This window comes from Panthera onca, chromosome C2, assembly GCF_046562875.1.
Source record: "Panthera onca isolate mPanOnc1 chromosome C2, mPanOnc1 haplotype 2, whole genome shotgun sequence".
Classification (NCBI taxonomy): domain Eukaryota; kingdom Metazoa; phylum Chordata; class Mammalia; order Carnivora; family Felidae; genus Panthera; species Panthera onca.
In genome coordinates this window covers 129,404,727-129,425,420 of record NC_138347.1, presented here as the reverse complement: position 1 = coordinate 129,425,420, position 20,694 = coordinate 129,404,727, and the positions used below count along the sequence as shown (strand labels likewise).

The following is a 20,694-nucleotide window of genomic DNA, read 5'->3' as shown; positions in this document are numbered from 1 at the left end:
GAGAAGCCCCTTCTTCAGCTGATGCCCCCCCAGCAGCCCCTCTCCCTCAGCCCCAGCCCCAGGCTGCCCTCCTGGGTAGGACCCCTCTCCAATGAGCCCAGGCTAACATGCCTGTCATGGGCTCCACCTCTGTGCCCAGGATGGGCGCACCTTTGGGGGCCATTAGAGGAGTGCAGGGACTTCCCAGTCTCAGCCCAGATGAGTTAACATTGTGTTGTTACACATACATTTCTTTATTATTATTATTTTTATTTATTTTGACATAGGGAGAGCATGCTCGCTCATGGGAGCAGGGGAGGGGTGGAGAGAATCCCAAGCAGGTTCCACAGTCAGCTCAGAGCCCGATGAGGGGCTCCATAAGATCACGACTGGAGCCGAAATCATGAGTCCGACACTCAACCAACTGAGCCACCCAGGCACCCCCCCATACATTTCTTCTCATCATCTTGAAACCCTGGGGAGCAAGTTTCCTTTTCCCCAGGCAACAGATAGTCTACAAATAGAGCATCACAATCCCCAAGTAACAGGTTTGAAGCCCTGTCTCTCCAGTTACAGCCCGTGATCTTCCCAGAAGTCCTTGCTGCTGGACTCTAAAGGGCAAAGGACCTGCCCTGGGGCCTGGTGTCTGCCATCACACCTCTCTGTGCCTCAGGTCTTCATCTTTCATGATCTTCATGAGCCCTTTGCATTCTAAGACTCTGTAATGACATTTCTGACTTTAGGTCTCCTGGAAGCAGATGGCGGAGAATTCTGCAGAGGCCTCCCACCCCCACCCCCACCCCCTTCCCCACCCCCACCTCCCATGTGGAAGGCAGCCCACAGCTTAGCTCTTCACCTATTGCTCCCACACCTGTATCTCCTGCAGGCACGTGCCCTAAACAAGAATGGGGAAGAGAGAAACGCTCTTTAAATAGTGCCATTTAGGGGTGCCTGAGTGGCTCAGTCGGTTGACCGTCTGACTTTGGCTCAGGTCATGATCTCACAGCTCATGAGTTCGAGCCCGCCATCTGGCTCTGTGCTGATAGCTTGGAACCTGGAGCCTGCTTCGGATTCTGTGTCTCCCTCTCTCTCTGCCCCTAACCTACTCACATTCTGTCTCTGTCTCTCTCAAAAATAAACATTAAAAAAACGTAGTGCCATTTAAACACCATTTAAACTTCCAGTTGAGATTAATTAATGCACCTAACATTTATTGGGCATCTACTATATATGCCAGAATTTGTTCTGAGGTTCTTAACTCATTCAACCTCGCAACAACTGTATGAGGCCAATACTTTCATGACTCCTTTTTTGAAGATGAGGAAACTGAGGTACAGGGCAATTAAATAACTTTTTCCAAGATCACACATCTAGACAGAGATCGGTTTGGGCAGTTTGGTTCCAGAACCTGTGTGCCCAGCTCCACTGAGACAGACCAGGCTTAAGGCACCTGTACTCCAGAGGGTTTCTGGGATGCAAGGCAGGAGGCTGAGAAGAACACTTGTCCGAGACGGATTCCCAAGAAGCAGAGCCCGAGTCCAGGATTCTTTACTGAGGGACACACTATGGAGGTGCTCCCAAGAGAGACCAGCAAGGGAGGAACCAGCAAGAGAATAGTCTCTGGCCAGGTCTCAGCTTCAGCCTGACCCTGCAGGGAACTGGGAGGGAAGCTCCACCTCAGAGCTGCCCCAGCTCCCAGCAAGGGAGGTGGCTTTCCCACCCCACACCTGTCAGTCATTCCCAGAGCGGCAGTTAGCCCAGGGGAACTGGAAAGTGGGCTGGGGTGGCCTGAGCGCACTGCTCCAAAAAGAGCCCAGGTGTAGGCTGTGGGAAGGGAAAAGAAGTGGAACCTGGGGGCATACAAAGGCGGTTTGAAAAAACTCTGCGAGCTGAGCACTGACGGTCTGCCCCAGCAGCCACCCCTGAAGTAGACAAGAAGAGCTCCTCATTTGCTTTAAGCCTCAGCAGGTCCCCGGTAAGAACACAGACTCCTCTGACTCCGGTCGGCACGCAGGAAACAAACCTTGTCAGAAGGAAGTCCAGGCTAACCATTTCTAAAGGGCCCCCTTAGGATGAATACAAAGGGCCGCTGGGAGAGCTCCAGTGACTGTGACCTTGACACTGGCCCACCCACACCTCCGCAGCCACTCACGCACTGCCTCTCCCACACTCGCCCAGCTGTTCTCGGTTCCCCTGTCCCCATACCTCCTGTCCTGCTCTGCTGGCCCCCAGACCTGAGTCCACAGCCAGTCCCACTCCATCTTCACCCCCGGCGGTCCAAGGAGGCCTTTTCTGGAGCTCTAGAGGCGCTCCCCTCCCCCGAGTCTCCGTCACCTGCCTTCTCCAGCCAGTCTCCCTCTCTGCACATTAGGAGTCTATTGCATTCCGTTCACCACGCTAGATTTCTTTCCCTTGTTGTTGATGTTCTCTCATTCTTTTCTTCTTAATTATGAAATATTTCAGGCATATGAAAATGGGTGCTCAACATCCAGAATTGTCAGTCTCCGTGTTATTTGCTGCAGACCTTTTATATTTAAACATGAAATCATGGGGCACCTGGGTGGCTCAGTCGGTTAAGCGTCCGACTTCAGCTCAGGTCACGATCTCACGGTACGTGAGTTCGAGCCCCGCGTCGGGCTCTGGGCCGATGGCTCAGAGCCTGGAGCCTGCTTCCGATTCTGTGTCTCCCTCTCTCTCTGCCCCTCCCCTGTTCATGCTCTCTCTCTGTCTCAAAAATAAATAAACGTTAAAAAAAAAAAAAAAATTTAAACATGAAATCAAAGATTTCAATGGAAACCTCATTTGTGCTCTGTCCTGATTCCAATCCCCTCCCCAGAGGCCAGCACCACTCTAAATTTGGCTTTTTACCACTCCCACCAATGTTCTTCCAGTTTTGCTATATATGTATAATAAACCCTTTATAGGATTGTTTTGCATGATTTTAAACTTGATATTAAGTTGTATCATACTGTGCATTAGGGTTCTCCAGAGAAACAGAACCAATTGGATGTTTCTAGAGAGAAAAAGAGATTTATTGTAAGGAATTTGCTCACAGGATAATGGAGTCTACATGTCCCAGATTAAGGGGTCAGCGGGTTGGAGACCTAAGAAAGAACCAATGTTGCGGTTCAAGTCCAAAGATCATCTGTTGCTGGCAGAATTCCTTCCCTGGGGTAGGGGAGCACTCGTCTTTCTTCTATTAAGGCTTTCAACCCATTGGATGAGGCCACCCCCCTCCCCATTACAGAGGGCAATCTACTCTTTTCAGAGTCCACTGATTTAAATGTTAATCTCATCCAAAAACACCCTCACAGAAACATCTAGAATAACGTTTGTCCAAATCTGACCACCATGGCCAGTTGACACATAAAATTAACCACCCCAGGGGCACCTGGGTGGCTCAGTTGGTTGAGCGTCCGACTTCGGCTCAGGTCATGATCTCACAGTTCGTGAGTTCGAGCCCCACGTCGGGCTCTGTGCTGACTGCTCGGAGCCTGGAGCCTGCTTCGGATTCTGTGTCTCCCTCTCTCTCTGCCCCTCCCCTGCTCATGCTCTGTCTCTCTCTCTGTCAAAAAATAAACATTAAAAAAAAAAATTTAACCATCCCATAATATTTCTTTCTGCGACTTGCTTTCTTCGCTTCTCATTTTGTTTTTGAGATTTATCCATGGTGATACATGTAGCATTTCATTGTATATACATCATAGGTTATGAAGTTTTCCGTTGTTGGATGTAGGTTGCTTCCAGTTTTCTCTGTCGCAAACAGGAGAGGGCATACATAAACCTCACACACACAGAAGAGCTTCCCTAGGTCAGAGGTGGGCAGACAATAGGCAGGCCAAATGCAAACAGGTACCTGCTTTTGTAAATAAAGTTTGATTGGAACACAGTCACATCCACTCATGTGCTAATTATGTACTTGTGCTTTCATCCTACAAGGGCGGGGTGGTGTAGTTGCAACAAAAACTGTGGGCGCCCGTAGCCTCCAGTATCTCCTGTCCGGCCCTTTGTAGACAAAGCGACAAAGTTTCTGACCCTGCTCCAGGCCAGTAGGTAGGAGCAGAGTGGGCCATGCCTGCCGTCAGCTTTTCTATGGCATTGCCAAATTGCTTCCCAAAGCGGCTACACGAATTTACGTTCTGGAACAGCATGTGAGACCGACCTCCGCGTTCTCCACACCCTCTCCTCCCACAGGTTTGCCAGTCTGTTGCTTGCGAATTGGTTTCTCGTTATTTCATACGTTTGCCTCTTTAAACATGTATCACTTATTCATTTAACAAACATCCACTAAGGGATTACTGTGTGCCTGGTACTATCACGATAAAGTGGCCCCATCTCTCAAGAGAAGAAACGGAGCCACCTAACGTTGGACTCGAGCGTGGTGGTAAGGCAAGGTGGTTTCGTGGGGGTGTGCATGCAGCGCCATGGAACATAATCAAGTAGCTGACATTTTTCTGCAGGCCCGAGGATGCTCAGCTGGGAAGTAAAACAATTTGGCTATCTGCCCATAGCTTCTGACAGGGGCACCTACATCGTAATTCCTAGCAGAAAGGACCTGTATTTCACACAAGCATCAGTGAAGTAGGTTAGTAATTAAGCTGGTTTTGTGTCTTCCCTTTGACCTTAGAAGATAAATCACCTGTGATTGTAAGAGGGCGCAAAAGTGTGAAAGAGAAACTCCATAACTGATACAGGGAGAAATAGAGCTTCATTATTTAAAGTTATCAAGATAGTCAATAAATACAGGAAAAGGGTGGTGGAGTGTGAGTGACATAATCCTCATTTGTCAGCTGGGAAGTCAGTAAATGATGTCTATGGCTGATAACTCAAACAATCAAAAACCTGTAGAAATATGGGGCAAGCTCCGGGCAGATGAAAAGTGGAAGCTGCTGGGGACTGGGGCTCTGGGACAAGACGTGGGGCAGGGAATGCTTTTCTTTACCAGCATTTCTTCTCAGTGTTTACCAGCATTTCTTCTAATCAAGTGTACGTGTTACTTTGATACCTTTTAAATTAAAATGCAAGGAGTACAACATCGAGCATGACTCCTGCAATATTTATAGATGAAGTGATACTTATGTAATAATCTCAGACAGGAGGGGGGTTTGCAGCAACAGAGATTTTGAAAATTAGCCGTGAGATTTTGGTTGTTGAAGTGGGGAGACAGGGGGGCCATTATTCTATTCTCTCTCCACCTTTATATATAGTTCTACCTAGCTGAAATTCCCCATAAAAAAAGGTGTCTTTTTAAGGGGGTAAAAAAGAGCATGGGTTGGGGAGTCCAGGAGACACGGGTTAAATTCAGCAGGGCCGTGTGGTGCTGTGGGCAAGTCTCTGGGTCTATATCCTCCCCTGTAATGAACACGCACCCATTTTGTACAGCCGCTGGTGTGGGGTTCATTGACTGTGAAGGGCTTATCGTGGCATAAAACGTTGTTAAGTGCTTTAAAAATGTTTGGGTTTGCTTTGCTTTTATTTTGGGTTTTATGAAGTTTGGCTCTAAGTTTTGAGTTCTCAGCCATCTTATACTTAGTCCTACACATCTTGTTATGTACTGCCTTATGTGTTTGCATTATTTGCATTCCTCAGCTAGCTTACCTCACCTACTGAGTTAACAAATATTTAGTGTCCCTGTTCCAGGCACTGAGCCGGGTGTTGAGGAGGCAGAGATGGGAGACTGTCCCCATCCCAGGGACACACAGGTCAGTGGTAGGGGAAGAGAAATGAGTCAGAATAAAATACACCGTGACAACTGCTTTGAAAGAGATATGCCCGCAGGGCGGTCTAGGGAGGACAGAGGATTACCAGTGCATCTGAGCTGGGGTTTTGAAGGATGGCTAGGAGTTTACCTGGCAGAGAAGGAAAGCATGGAGGCTGGGTGGCATGGTTAGGTCATGACATACAGAGGCAGCAGCATGGGCCGAGGTTCTGAAAGCTGGAAAGGCCCGAGTCTGTTCAGAAGAAATAGTTCAGTTCACAGCAGGAGAGTGAAGAAGAGAGAAAGCTAAGTGCAGAGAAAGGCGCAAACTGTGAGCTTTATTCAAGAACACCCTCTTGAATAAATGTGAGTTCAAGTTTGCATTGTAGTAAGCTCATTACAGTAAGAAAGGGAATGGAAGATTAGAAAGCATTCACTCTAAATCTAGAAGAAAAAGAGAGAGAGAGAGAGAGAGACCAATCAGCTGGCTGCCCAGACAGAGCCTCCCAGGGTCACTGTATCTTGATGTGCCTGGCACTCAAAACTCAGATTTTGTTAGGACGTCTGTAGAAACTTAGGCCCTGAAGGGCAGGCTTTGTGATACAGACACCCAGGACTAGGAGGGCCCACACAGTGGTGGCTACTCTTTAGTGCTCAGCTCCTTAGGGCTTTGCTGCTCTCCAGATCAACCCCTCTGTTTCCCAGAGAGGAGGCAGGATGCGAGGTAAGCCCAGAACCAGTCCTGGGAGGGGTAGAGACATTTCTGGGAAAGGTGAGGCCTAAGGAGGTTTGTACTCATCAAGACAGAGGACAACCTGTAGAGATCAGAGTGTTCCTGATTGCCCCCAAATTGTTTATAACACCACTCACCAGTTCTGGCCTCTCAGCCCGTGCTCATCTGACCCCTTCTACAATAACATTCTTTCTTCAGACCGAGCACAGCTTGATGATGAAGTCAACATTTCTTTGCAGTACAGACTCAGAAATGTCTACTGTCCTGGCCTCCCAAAGTAAGACCCAACCTTAGCCCTCAGGTGTCCCTGGTCCTCTCCGGATCCCCACCGGCTGTGACTGCACTCAGGGGTGAGCTATTGCTGGAGAAGGTTCAACTTCTCCATGACATTGTGACATGCTCCCTAACTGCACTTGTAGCTGTAATCTTAACTCCATGTGCTTGGGCTTTGTGCTGTCCGTCCCTGGGTAGCAACGATGAGGTAAAACCACGGGAGAGACAACCGGGCCTTGAACCCAGGCTGGGCAGTGCGGCAGAAGGAACTGGAGCACGTCGATGCAGGGGATCGATGGAGTTCTGACCTGGGAGGTGAGGGAGGTGGTCTTAGGTGGGAGCCAGGGAGGAACCGTGTCTTCACCGCCTTGGTTCTCCCTAAAGAGGCAGCGCTGTTTCTGGGCTCATTCGTTCAACTGATACCTACTGTACCGGATCACCTAGGGATAAAAGAACAAGTCCCATGACCCAGCCTGAGACTCTCTAGCATGCAGAGGTCAGTTGAGGGAGAAAGACCTAGTGAAGGAGACTGAGCAAGAATGGCCAGTGACGTAGGAGGAAGCGCAGGAGAAGAGCTGTGTCACGGCGGCCAAGAGAGTAAAGTACATCTTCTGTGACAAATGTCGCTGGCAGGTGTAGCTGAGCGCAGAGAAGCATCTGTTGGGCTTGGTAACATGGTGCGTCTTCACCATCGTGATGAAGATGCAGTTTCAGCGGGGTGCTAGGGACGGATAATGACTTCCTGTTCTTTTACTGCCAGAACAAGTCGTGCTGAGCACTCCTCCTAAACTTGAGAGTCAAAGAAATATGTAAAGTGTTTCCAGGGACCCCTATCCCCTGCCACCGCACCAGCCACGTCTAATTTCCCAGGGGCCCAGTCTTGCCCACCTCCTCCCCGCACCTGCAGCTCTAGCTGCTGGCAGGCCAATGTCTTTAACTCCAAATAAAGCATTAATTGTACCCTCGGGCCAAATGATAACCCTTCTAAAAATACTCCCTGTCCTCGCCTTTTTAAAACACAAGGAGGGTCAGATTCCTCACCTGCCACCAGCAGCATCATTTATTTTAATAACGGTACCCATAGCAAGGAACAGCAGTAGGAAAGGCTAAGGTCCTCTTCATCATAGTACCAGTGACCAGGGCTTTTTTCAAATGACTATGGACAGGAAAAAACTGAAAGAAAAAAAAAACCACTAGATGGAAGTCTTCATTCAACTGCCTGCACAGAGAAGAGGGAACAGTGCCAGGCTGCACACACCCATCAGATCCATTCAGCAGTCATGGGCCAAGTGCTGTGGCCTAAGACATGTAACAGTGATAATAACGGCTGCCATGCATGGAGAGCCTACTCTGTGCCAGGCAGCCGGCCAAGTGCTTCACCTTCTGTGGTTCGTTTAACTCTCACATCTTCCCTAGGAGGTAGGGGGTGGTGTTATCCTCATTTTCTGGATGAGGAGACCGAATCTTAGAAATGTCCAAGTAACCGGCCCAAGCTGGTGAGTGGAGGAGGGGGGTTCATGACCGATGTCATTGTCTACTAGGTGTGGTACTCAGGTCGGGGTGTGGCTCCAATGCACGAATGATCTAAGGCGGGAGGAAGAGAGTCAGCAAAGGCACCATGCACCCAGTAGCTCAGGCTAAAAACTTAGAAGTCACCCTCAATTACTTTCTTTCCCTCTCTCCACAACTGTTCCATCACCAAAACCCATCTGTTCCATCCACAAGATACGTCTGCTTCTCTTCATGGCCCCGATGACCACCCTAGTCAAAGCCGCCATCATCTCCCTTGGGCTCTCACAGAGCTTCCTAGCTGGGCCCTCAGTGCACTCCCCTGCATCCTACAATCTGCCCTTCCCTCAAGAGTCAGGGGACACACTCATTGCACAGATCGCACCTGTGCCCGTCTCAAAACCTTTCACTGGCTGCCCAGCAAATCCCGCCTCCTGTCGCTCCCACAGCCTTCCCTTCATGCCTGGCCTTTTCCTACCTTTCTAATGGCATCCCTTATAGTAGCTGCTGATTCCCCTACAACCAACACAGAGCCCGCCACAGAGGAAACAATAATTGTGTGCTGAAGAAGTGAAGGCAAGAATGAGTGAGTAGATAAATTAAAAAACTTTGCAGAGGAAGGTATGTTTGAGATGAGCATTAAAATGGGGGGAGGTTTCTCAGGGGGCAAGGCCTAGGGGGTGTGAGGTGGTAAAACGGGGTGCTCTAGGTTTACACAACGACACAGGCAAGGTCACGGAGGAACAGCCAGGAGCAGGCTGGGAGGCAGCACGAGCAGGACTGGAGGAAGGTCTGCGCAAAGCTGCTGTTCTCCAAGCCAAGTGTGCCCTGCGAGCCCTTGGAAAGCTTTTCAAACACGCATTGTCGGGCCGCCCTCCAGAGACTGACTCAGACGTCTGAGGTAGGGTCTGAGAGCTCACGTTTCCCACAAGTTTCAGGTGGTGCTGATGCTGCCAGGCCTGGGACCGTACTTTGAGAACCACCTACATAAAGTGTGCTAAGGAATTCTCCACATGGAGGTGAGAGGAAGATGGTTCCAGGGAGGTAACTAAGAGAGCTGCGCGCCAGTCCAAAGCAGTTTGTGAACACACCCTTACCCCTACCTGCACCATCCCTCTCAGAACAAAGCCTGCGCCTTACTTGACTTCTGACTGCCCGTCCCCATGGTACTTAGTCAGCTCTGCTGTTCTCCTCCACTGAACTGTATGCTTCGAAGGTATCTTCCGTTTCTCACTCCAGCAAAACTTCCAAATCCTGAGACCTATCCCCTCAAGACCACCTGATTTCCCACACCAATTCTCACTGATGCTGCTATGAAAATCAGCTTGTCTTAAAAAAAAAAAAATGTTTATTTTGAGAGAGAGAGAGCAGGGGAAGGGCAGAGAGAGAGAGAGAGAGAGAGAGAGAGAGAGAATCCCAAGCAGGCTCTGCACTGTCAGCACAGAGCCTGATGTGGGCTCCACCTCACGAACCGTGAGATCATGACCTGAGCCAAAATCAAGAGTCAGACACTCAACCGATGAGCCACCCAGGCGCCCCTCAGTGTCTCTTTTTACCAGGAGACCTGGTGTTAAATCATCTTGCACAGACGAAACAATCATCCCATGCTGCTGGCAGGAGTCAGCTTGGTTTGGGCAGAAGGAGAGAGAGAAGAGGAGGAGAGGTCATCCCCTCTGGCCCTCCCAGCAGCCACACGCAAGCTGCCAGCCAGCCACCCTTATGGTTCACCCTGCTGTGCAACTATTACCTTGGTTCCGACTTCCTTCCTACTAGAAAAGAGGGCAGGAGGGCTTCCAGGGTTATGAGCAAGGACACTTGTACGCATGGCATCAGCCTAGTGACCGTACGTATTACTATTTGGTCTTTGTATGGCCTTCACTCCTGGAAAGAAAAGATGACCAAAGAGGTGAAGTTAATTTGCATCCTCTTCAAGCGTGAATCTCAGAGGACCAGATTGCGAATGTGCATTTCCCTCAGTTTTAAATGCAGACGACATCTCTTCTGTAGACTGGACAGCAAAGCACTCCGCAGCAGGATTTCTCCAGGCCTTCTTCAGAGTTGGCCCCACTGTCTGCTCAGCTCTGCTTAGCTTACCGGCTCAGAAATGCAAGTTCAGGAGGTTGGCGTGGGAGCTGGTTTGCTTTGGTTTGATTTGGTGAGCTGCCTCACGCCAGTGGGGAAGACATCCCTTTCTCTCCGTGACGCAGCCCAAATAGGAACCACGATTCCTGGCTGTTCCGTTACAGGAAAAAGACAGAAGACAGTCCTCCACAATGAGTTTCTCTCTTGATGCTGATGAGCCCTTTAGTTTCCAAAGCTGATGACAAAAATACGCACACTTTGGAGTCGTGTTGACCTGGCCTGGCGTTCTGGCTCTGCCTTGCTCGGTCCGGGTGATTTGGGGCAACTTCTGTATGGCCTTGGCACCCTCCTCTGTAAAATAGGTGTGTTGCTGTCAGGGCTGAATATCAGGAGCACTGAGTGAAGTCATGAGTGTTAAGTATTCAGTAGCATGTGAGGCCCAGCCACCGAGCCAGGATCTGTGTAACAATCAGCTTTCCATAAATAAAAGGCTCTGGTTTACCGTGTTTGCCAACTTCCCTGGTGTAAACACTCTCACCACGGCTGATACGAAGCTACCAACATGCTGTCAGTGAATGCACACTTGAGAAGAGACGCACATAACATACATCATACGGTGTTTCCACTGTGCAGACACAACAGAAGGAAATAACCTCACTAGCAGGATGATAGTCAAACATAGGAGGAAGTGATGAGTAATTATGGCCTTTGTATTCTGAGCATTTATTAATGGTGTTTTTCGTATAATTTATTTAATTGTAAGTTCACATAATTAAAATGTTCGTGATGGCTGTGTTTAACCACTGGCTCCCAAAACTCCTGAAGTATTTACCAGCCTGCCCCGGCAAGCCAGTACAAGCCAGCCCCAGCAGGTGTGCCGGGCACATCCTTAGGTGGTCAGTGCATGCCCTCCCCTCTGCGGTTCCCGTGCTCAGCCCTGGGGAGGATTTCACGAAACTTTCCCAGGTGGGAAGACAAAGAGCCTGTGCCCCGGCAGGCTCCGTGCTTTACTCTGGGCCTTGGCCACCAGCCCGGTCCCCAGCCTGTGCTAAACCTGGGCCAAGGTCCCAGCCCTGGTCATGCTGCCTGACGGGCCCTTTCTACAGTGGGGGAGGCTGAGCCACCACGAACTCCAGAGAGGACGCCCCTCTGCTAGGCTGAGGTGCCCACAAGAGAACAGTGAAGGGCTCTATGGCTGAATTGGGGGCTGGCGGTTTATTTTAAGCTCCTCATGTGAAGGAGATGGGGAAGCACGGACAGCAACCGTGCTTTGGCAAGTCAGGGCCTATAATTAGCCTCTGCTTGAGGCTTGAATAAGCCCCTGGTTGTCACTAAACAACAGTTAGAGCGGGAAGGCCTCCAGCTTCCCTGAACCCAGTGCCACACGAGCTGCCTGGGACAGACATTTGGACGCAGCTACCCTGTCTGCTATCCAATTTGCCCCAGGAAGCACTCCTGTCCTCAGCCCCAACTGAGCAGGAGGACCACTGAGCAGCCGACCCCTCACCACAGCCGATCACGCAGCGGCTGGCATTTCCTATCAGACTCCTTCGTGGATGGCTCCCTGCCACCTCTTCTGCACAAAGTTTGCAATCAACTAGGGGAGTGTTAAAAATGAACACACCGGGTACTGTTGTAGCTGGGCAAAGCAAAGGCTGAGAGGAAATACAACATATCCAAATGCTGGCGGTGCTTATGCTGGATGGCAGGACTTGGGGCGATTGCATTTTCAGCCATCTTTCTGTTCGTCCCGAATCGTAGGACTCTCAATACGCGTTTCCAACATAGGCGCCAGAGTGTTGCTTGGTTTGTACTTTTTCTGCCCACCCCCTGGGGCCCAAATTTAAAAAGCAGAAACAAACAGACAAAATTAAGCTGTACCAAGGTGAAGAATTTTAAGAATTTAAGCTTCAGGGTCCCTTATTTGTGCATATCCCTTTGTATTAGTCTTTTTTTTTTTTCTTTTTCTTAAAGGCGGTCTCCCACATTGCATAAGCTCCAGGCCCCACATCTGCCCACAGCTGCCCCTGCGTGGCCACCCTGTCTAAAGAGATTGTAAAGCCGCCTTCTCTAACAGCCGTAGTTTTGGGGCCCACAGTCTAGATACCTGTTGTGATTCGGTGTCCCACACTAGAGTGGGACATTTGCTTGGGCATTGTTGTGAGAAAATCAACAGGGTGATTGATTGCCTTTGGCTTTAAGTCTGTCATATGGAAAATGGCATCTGTAAAGTGGCAACCAAAGTCTGGAAAAGGGGCTCCTGATGAGGGCCACAACTGCGGGCAGGAGGTTGAAGAGAGCCTCGGCCAGACCAGCCAAAGCCAGTCCTCAGGGAGGCCTCACATAGCCGTGGCCCTTTAGATGAATTATATTCAACAATATTAACTGTATTTTCTTTTTTTCTGTATTCTTGGTGCTCTGGCATCTAGGGCCTCGCTGTTAGCCCCTCACTGAGCTAGCTGATCTTAGAGATAATAAGCCACTTGCCCAACATGCTTTTGATATGCAAACCAGCCAATCCAAGAGTCCGAGAGTCTGTACCCCATCTGCCTTCTCTTTCTGGCACTTATACTCCAGGAGGCAATATTCCTCTGCTCTAATCATCCCAGGTGGCCCGAGACCATTCCAGGGACCCATAGAGACCGCTGAAATGATTCAAACTACTCAATCCTAAACCCACTTGGCTATTTACCTTGCCTCACCCATTCCTTCCCATCCTTCCCATGAAAACCACAATAAAGGCTTTTGCCCACACTTTCCCCTCATCCTTTTGTAGCCGACCCTTGTACTTCGTTATATGGCCCCTCCTGGTGTGGCTGCCCCTCCCTTTGGGAACTGTGAGTAATATCTTTTCAAGGTCAGCCATCTCCCAATCTGTTGGCCTCGCCCTACCTACCTAAAAACAAAATCTCAGGGGGCTTCTGAGGAATAGAAATGACCTCCAGACCCTGACGGGGGAAGGGAGGGGTACGGTTCACCCATGGTCGCACCATTCGTTCATGCATGCATTCATTCAGCAGGTATCGATGGAATGTCTACCGTAAGCCAGGCTTTGGAGACCTAGCAGTTAACAAGGAGCCAAGCTTGGGGAGGGTCCATGTCAACACGGTGGGCTAGGGGTCCCATGGGGAAATGGAGAGAGCACAAGGGTGGGCCAAATCCCAACCACAGTGAGAGTACTGATTTGTGTCCTGCCTTGTTTCAGTGGGGATGTCCTGTCTCGTTTCATTGAATTTCCTGCTACCAAATTTGATCTTCTCTCAGCTCCAGCCCAGCCCTGGGGAACCCTGGGGAACAGGCAGATGAGGGTCTCTCCTCTCCTACTTTCTCATCTCATGCCATCTCTGACTTCTGGTACTGGAAGACCTCCCACTCAATGAAGAGCTTACAACACTTTCACATCCAAGTACAAAAGGACTGAAAACAGCGACTTGCGTCCTTCTTTTAAAGTAACTGTCCTCTTATCCCCCCCAAACTGAAGATTATAGAAAAGCTACATATGTAATATCTATGTTTCTCAGATCAAGGAGAGAACTACCCCCCAACCCCCACTTTTGAAGGACTCTGTAGGGTTTGGGGAGCCAGTTTTGAAAAGCCACTCTTCGTGGCTCCAGGAAACTCCCAGACTGTATGCATAGTGTATCTATGTTCATATGTACGTTTTGAGGATGAATGAAATTCTAGAGCCGCATTGCCCAGTACAGTGGCCACTAGTCACAGGTGGCTATTTAAATTCAAATGAAATTAAATTTTCAGTTCCTCAGTCATCCTGGCCACATCTTGAGTGTTCAGTAGCCACGTGTGGCCGTGATAGTGCAGACATAGAAGAGTGCCATAACCACAGAAAGTTCTATTGGACAGCACTGACCTAAAGATTTCGTCAGCCTTTCAAAGGCACCCATGAGCAGAAAATGTTAAGAGCCACTAAATCAAACCAGTGAAACTTCGTTTAAGGAGCCAGAAGCTTCACTGGCAGTTGAGAGCTCAGCATTATGACAGAGGCTAGGAACAAGTCTGCCTTTGAGTAATATTTTAGCTCCAAAAATCCAACTCTAAAGGCTCTTAAAAGACACCCAGATTTTATGCTTTGTGGTTTATCTCCTCCCTACCTTTTTGGAGAGAGATACTTGAATTCTAAAAATATTTGCTGTAAGAAAAGTGCTCTATTCCCCAGAACCTCTGTGCCCAGTGCGAGTCACAGTGGGAAGTAAGGGAAGATGGTCCAGTGACCTTGTCTCCTCTGATGTGTGTGATCTTTCTAGGTGGGCGAGGCGGTCTTGGAAAATGCCCGGCTCATGCTTCAGACAGAGAATATCCAGGCGGGTGCAGACGACTTTAAAGAGAGGTAACTTCTTCTTCTTTTTTTTTTTTTAAAGTTTATTTATTTTGAGAAGGAGAAAGAGAGAAAGAGAGAGAGAGAGCAGAGGAGGGGGAAGGGCAGATAGAGAGAGAGGGGGAGCATCCCAAGCAGGCTTTGTGCTGTCAGTGCAGAGCCTGACATGGGGCTCAATCCCACAAACAGTGAGACCGTGCCCCGAGCCAAAATCAAGAGTCAAACGTTTAACTGACGGAGCCACCCAGGTGCCCCGAGAGGTAACTTCTGCAGCAGGGGGGACAGTCACTCCACACCTTCAGACCACTGTGCAACTCGGGGACTGCTATTCCGAGGGTCCGCAGCGTTCCCTTCCAGCAGCACAGAAGGCTGGAGTGGGATAGTGGAAGCCCCAGGAGAATCCAGAGGAAAGATCGTCCAGTTCAGACCCTCCTTCTAGACACAAACCGGGTCCCCAGGGCTCAGAGACTTTGCCCAGTGTCACCTGGTTCAGGGCAGGGATTCTCAGACTGTAGTGTGCTTCAGAACCACCAGGAGGTCTTCTAGAAAACAGATGGCTGTGCCCCACCCTCTGAATTTCTGACTCAGTAGTCTGGGGTGGGGCCCCAAATTTGCACTCCTAATGAGGTCCCCATGATGCTGATCCTGCTGGTCCTGGGACCACACGTGGAGAACAGCTGGTTTTGAGCAATGCTTCTCAATTGCAGCCACATGTCAGAATGACCTGGGCACTTAAAGCTGCCAACGTGCAAGCTGCACAGACGGATGAAACCACCGTCCCTGGGGGTGGGTCCAGGCCTCAGTAGCTTTAACTCACCAGCCTTGAAAAACATCTTTTGAAGTCTAGTACAGTGTTTCCTAAAATATGGTGTGTAGACCACTGATGACGATCATTTTAAGCGATAGAAGGATAGACACTTTGTTTTTAATAGTTATGGATTTTTATAGTTACCTTCTATTTATGACTCATGAAACTGTTTTTCCACCATAGCTACTATAATTTAGAGTAGCAATTTAAAATGTATTTAATATAAAGAGCTTTTAAAGTTTACTGATTTAACATGTACTTTTTAAGTAGATAAATTTAAGGAACAGTATAAAGTACTAGTGATAGGAGAGAGATGCATTTAGGGCAAAGTCATGATGGTGCATGAGGTCTGTGGTCCGTGTTGGAGAAGTGAAATGAAAAAGACCTTTCATTGATGAACACAGTGATTTTGGGAATATTCTGCGGGGAAGGTGTTCTGGATGTTGGGCAATTAGATGGGTGATGGGATAGTTATTCAAGGAACATTTCCTTAAATTGATAAGGGCAAAGAGGAAAGGCACATAGCTGGGAGTCTTTGGGGAAGACAGTGACCCCACTGCCATTCTTGTCTTAGGATAGAAAGGGTATTGTGATGGAAAGGAAAATCACTACGTCTCCTCAGACCCAGAGTCGTTCCTTTCTCTAAGACCAGGCTTCTCCATCTGATAAAAGGACCTCCGCTAGTGGCCACTCTCGAGTCAAGGAAACTCAATCAGCTGGGGTTGCTGTCTTGGACAACACTGTGCTGGTCAAGGTCACAGAAGCACAAAAAAGCGAAGCCATCGGCTTCCACTGACAGCTAACTGCACAGTTAGAGATGGATGCCAAGAGACGTGAAACCATTTGTGCTACATTTAAGATAGAATTTAATTAGGTGTGAAGTTAAGTTAGGATGTAACCAAAATTTCATTCATTCATTCATTCATTCATTCATTTATTCATTTATTCATTATGCATTCATACATTTCTTCATCCATCCATCCAACTGAGTAGCAGGGACTTGGTCTGTTTTGTTCGCCAGTGTATTAACAGTGCCACGCACAAGATAGATGCCTGACAAATAGTTGTTAAATTAATGAATAAATGAATAAATTCAAGAAATGTTTGAATAGCTGCCCGGACCCTGGCCAGGTCCTGGGGATGAAGTAAATGGAACCTCGAGGAGCTCACAGTTCAGTGTCAAAGACAGAGGAGTGAACAGATAGTAGCATCATGGGGTGGTTGTGCCATCACTGAGAAGAGCACAGGTGGGGTGGGGACATTTAGTCGGCCAGGGAGGGTTGACCAAAGAGGTGACGCCTGACTTGGGTCCTTTGCAGGAGTTGTGGAGGTCAATAAAGGAGACACGAATTTCCAGGCAGAGAGGGCAGTATGTGTTAAGGCAGGACATGAGAAAACATGGTGTATTCGTGGCCACCAAGTAGCTCATTGTAACTGGGGCATGTGGAGTGAAGAAAGGAGGGACAACCAGTGGGGCTTGAAAATCAGGGAGAGACCAAATCCTGGAGTATCATGTCAGCCTACCAAAGAGCTCAGAGATGACCTGAGAGAAGAAGAGACCCATAGAAGGGATCTGAACAGTGGCTCACCATGACTAGTCTTCAGCTTCAAAATTTCAGCTTTGTACTGGTGGAGAGGAGAAGCAGGGCAAACCAGCAAGAAGCAATGGGAGCAAAGGGGCTGGACCAGTGGAAGGGCAGAGTCTGTACTGGGAGCCATGGCTGGAAAGTAAGGTGAGATCAGATTACTTAGGGGCCAGAGGATAACACTTAAGGCTCTGAGCAGATGGTGACTGGATATGGTTAAGGATGGTTCCTCTGGAGGCACTACTGTGGGTCAGTTGTGGGAAGACGATCAGAGGCTGTTACAGCTCAAGGTCTGCCTGGAACGGTGGCCATGAGCAGACTTGAGGGATGGGTCAAAGAAATCATTGGCAGGGGTTGATAATTATCTACATATGCAGCCTGAAAATAGAAGGCAAAGGTAAGTTTCAGGTGTTGAACTTGGGTAAGTGAGAAGATTTGCCATTCTCTCGACAAAAATAGAAAATTGTGGAAGCAACGCTGGTCTAAATTCAAGGGTAGTAATGAGCTTGGCTTTGAGCAAGCAGAGCTGAGCTGAGCTGATGGAGAAGTTGTGGTGGGCCACTGAAGATGCCGGGCCAGAGTGGCCCACAGGTCAAGACAGGCACTTCTGGGCATCACCAACACAGAGATTCTATTTGATGACTTCAACATGGAAGAGGAAAGGAATGAAAGACAGTGAGAGAAAGCTAAACTTTCAGCTTTCCCCAGCCTTGGGGATATCCCCAAGCCTTGGGGATATCACAGATAAGTGTCAAATTCTAAAGGACTTCCAAACAAAGATCTGTAGAGCACCTAAGACCTCCCATAATGCTGAGTGGTGCATATCCTGGAAAGGACCAGGCTCCCTGGAGAGATAAGCACAACAGGACTTTGGAGGCACACAGAGACTCTTCCAGCGGGGGTCAAAAGGGACCAATCCCAGTGCTATGGGTGGGTTTTCATTCCAGCTAGAAGGGCAAGACTCGTTTCCAAAAGATTAAATGTTAATAAAAATACAGTACTTCCTAAAGAATACATTTGGGTAGAAAATCTAATCCCACATAGAGAGTACATAAAAATGCTTTAGAAACCAGCTCCTCAGGGGGTGATTCAAAGGTGCAGGTCCAACTCTGAGGAAAGGTCTCTAGCAGTATGCCACAGGGCTCTGTCCTTGGTTCCTTCATTTACTATTTTTAACCACAGGTGCATGAAAGCAGGTAGGGCAAAATGGCAGAAGATACAAAGCCAGGAGGGGTGGCGAAGAGAAAGATGACAGGCAGAACTAGGAATCAAAATGATCCCCACACACTGGAACACTGGGCCAATGAAACTGAGAGAAGATATATGCGGATCCTCTCTTTGGGGTTCAAATACCAGGTGCACCCAGAAAGGACAAGGTAATGGGCTTGTGAAAAATGCTCAGGGTCTCTAGTTGAGAGGACACCCAATATTAGTCAACAGCAAATACAGCTGGTCAAAATCAAATGAACAAACACACAAAAAAACAAACCCCCTCAAAGGAAACCTTAGGGCCCATGGTGAATAGAACTGAAGGGTTTAAACAAAGGAGCAAACAGTCCCCCAGGACTCTGAATTGATCAGGGAACATCTGGAGTTTTACATTCCATTTTCTGTATCACATATTGAGAAGGACATAGACCAATTAGGGCATTTCTAATCATTCCACAAATCTATCTGAAGCCTGGAGGTGGGTGCTAAGAATACAAAGACAGAAAGGTCATAGTCCCTGCCACGGATGATGAGGGACATGGACACCAATTTGTATGAAGAACGGAAGAACCGGGAATGTTTAACCTGAGGAACAAAAGGCTTGGAGGGAGAGATGAGCGGGAAAGCAAGAGTGCTATAAGAGACATTCTAAATATTTGTAGGACTGCCAGAAAGAAGGATTAGACTGACTTTGGGTACTCCAGAGAGTGGAACTCAGACTCTTACAGGAATGAAGGCTTAAGCTCTTTAAGGAAGAAATTTGTAATAATTACAGCTGTCCCAAAATGGAACGGTGGCCTTGATAGGTGATGAGTTCCCCATCACTGGAAGTAGTCAAGCAGAGATTACATGATCACCTATCAAGAATGCTATCAAGGCATTGTCACGGAGTGGGAGACATTTAGGAACCCTAAATGCCCTTAAAACTCTAAAGCCCTAAGATGCTTTCTTCAATGAGAAGTGTGAGCTTTCTCCATCCTATGGATGGATGAAGGTAAGGTGTGAAATTTGGCTGATGGGGTACACCTGGGTGGAAGGCTGTGGAAGAAAAGGGGTTAACACTGGGGGAAACTGGCAAAGATGTTGAGTGGCTTTTAGAAAGAAGGCTCTGCGCAAACCAGAGATGGAAAGAACTCAGGGATTCTTAAAGACAGAGAACAAACTGAGGGTTGATGGAGGTGAGGTGGGTGGGGGGATGGGCTAAAGGGGTGATGGGAATTAAGAAGGGCACTTGTTGGGATGAGCACTGGGTGTCATATGTAAGTGATGAATCACTGATTTCTACTCCTGAACCAATATTGCACTGTATGTAAACTAGAATTTAAATAAAAACTTGGGGGAAAAAAAGAAAGAACTTGGTGGTGGGAGGGGAGGGCACAGTTTCAGACTTGTGTCAGTGTGCGTGCGTGTGTGTGTGTGTGTGTGTGTGTGTGTGTGTGTGATTGTATAAGCTGCAAGTTTTTAAAACTCTGGATATTTTACGTTCAAATCCAGGTTTCCTCGTTTCTCTTGAAGAGAAAGGGCACACATATTTCCACGCAGCAGCCTCCCCTTGCCTGTAGGGTGAGCCGTCCTGTGTGCTCCTGTCCCGTCCCCACCTCTCCCTGCTTCCCAGACCTGGGCCTCGTCCCTCATCTATATTCCCCTCTTGGCCCCTGATGGCACTGGGTTTTGCAGCCACAGTTTTAAATTTTCACGTGGGTTCTTTGGAGCAGAAACCATGCTTTTTATTTGGGGATCACTAGCACATAGCCTGGTACTTAGCAGACTCTCAGTCATGTCTGTTAAAAGATCCTCAAGGGAAAGGATGACAAATCACAATAATGGTGACAAGGCCAGATCCCCTTACCTGGATCTCAACTCCCGGAGAAGCTTTCCCTAGAGTTCTGTGCCTCCAGAGCCCCTGAGCCTGGCAGCCTGTGAAGCTGGGCCATCAGAAGTTGGCTGCAATCATTTTCATGATAATAAATCAACATGTAAGACTTGCATTAACAGTGCCCTCAAAGCTGTTGGAACAGTGACTTTTCACATCTGTTTGTCTATGACATAATTGGCCTATTGGTAACGTTTCTGATTATTTTCCCTTTTGGGTTGCCCACCTCTGCTCTTTACCTTCCTTTATCTGCAGATATGAAAATGAGCAGCCATTTCGAAAGGCAGCAGAAGAGGAAATTAACTCTCTGTATAAAGTCATCGATGAGGCTAACTTGACAAAAATGGATCTGGAGAGTCAAATAGAAAGCCTGAAAGAAGAACTTGGCTTTCTGTCAAGGGGCTATGAGGAGGTAGGTGGGGGCAGGGGCAACGCTGGGTTGGCCACAGACCACAGGCACTCACCTGTCTCACGGAGGTTCACATCAGTGATGGTGGCTTATCTCGGCCTCTCCCCGTCCCTTGCCCAAGGCTGCAGGGAAAATGCGGGTAAAATACCTTCAAAGCCTTGTAGTGGGTAAGCTTACCCCGGGGAGTCTCAAATTCAAGTGG

At 48.5% G+C, this 20,694-nt stretch overlaps 1 protein-coding gene across 1 annotated transcript in view; it reads left to right on the top strand.

The window, feature by feature from the left end:
• The window catches only part of BFSP2 (beaded filament structural protein 2), a 68,804-nt gene that overhangs the window by 20,932 nt on the left and 27,178 nt on the right, over window positions 1-20,694 (top strand). The window contains exons 2-3 of the mRNA XM_060638691.2: window positions 14,537-14,619; window positions 20,339-20,495. Of these exons, the coding sequence (XP_060494674.1) occupies window positions 14,537-14,619; window positions 20,339-20,495 (240 nt within the window). The remainder of the gene's footprint in view (window positions 1-14,536; window positions 14,620-20,338; window positions 20,496-20,694) is intronic.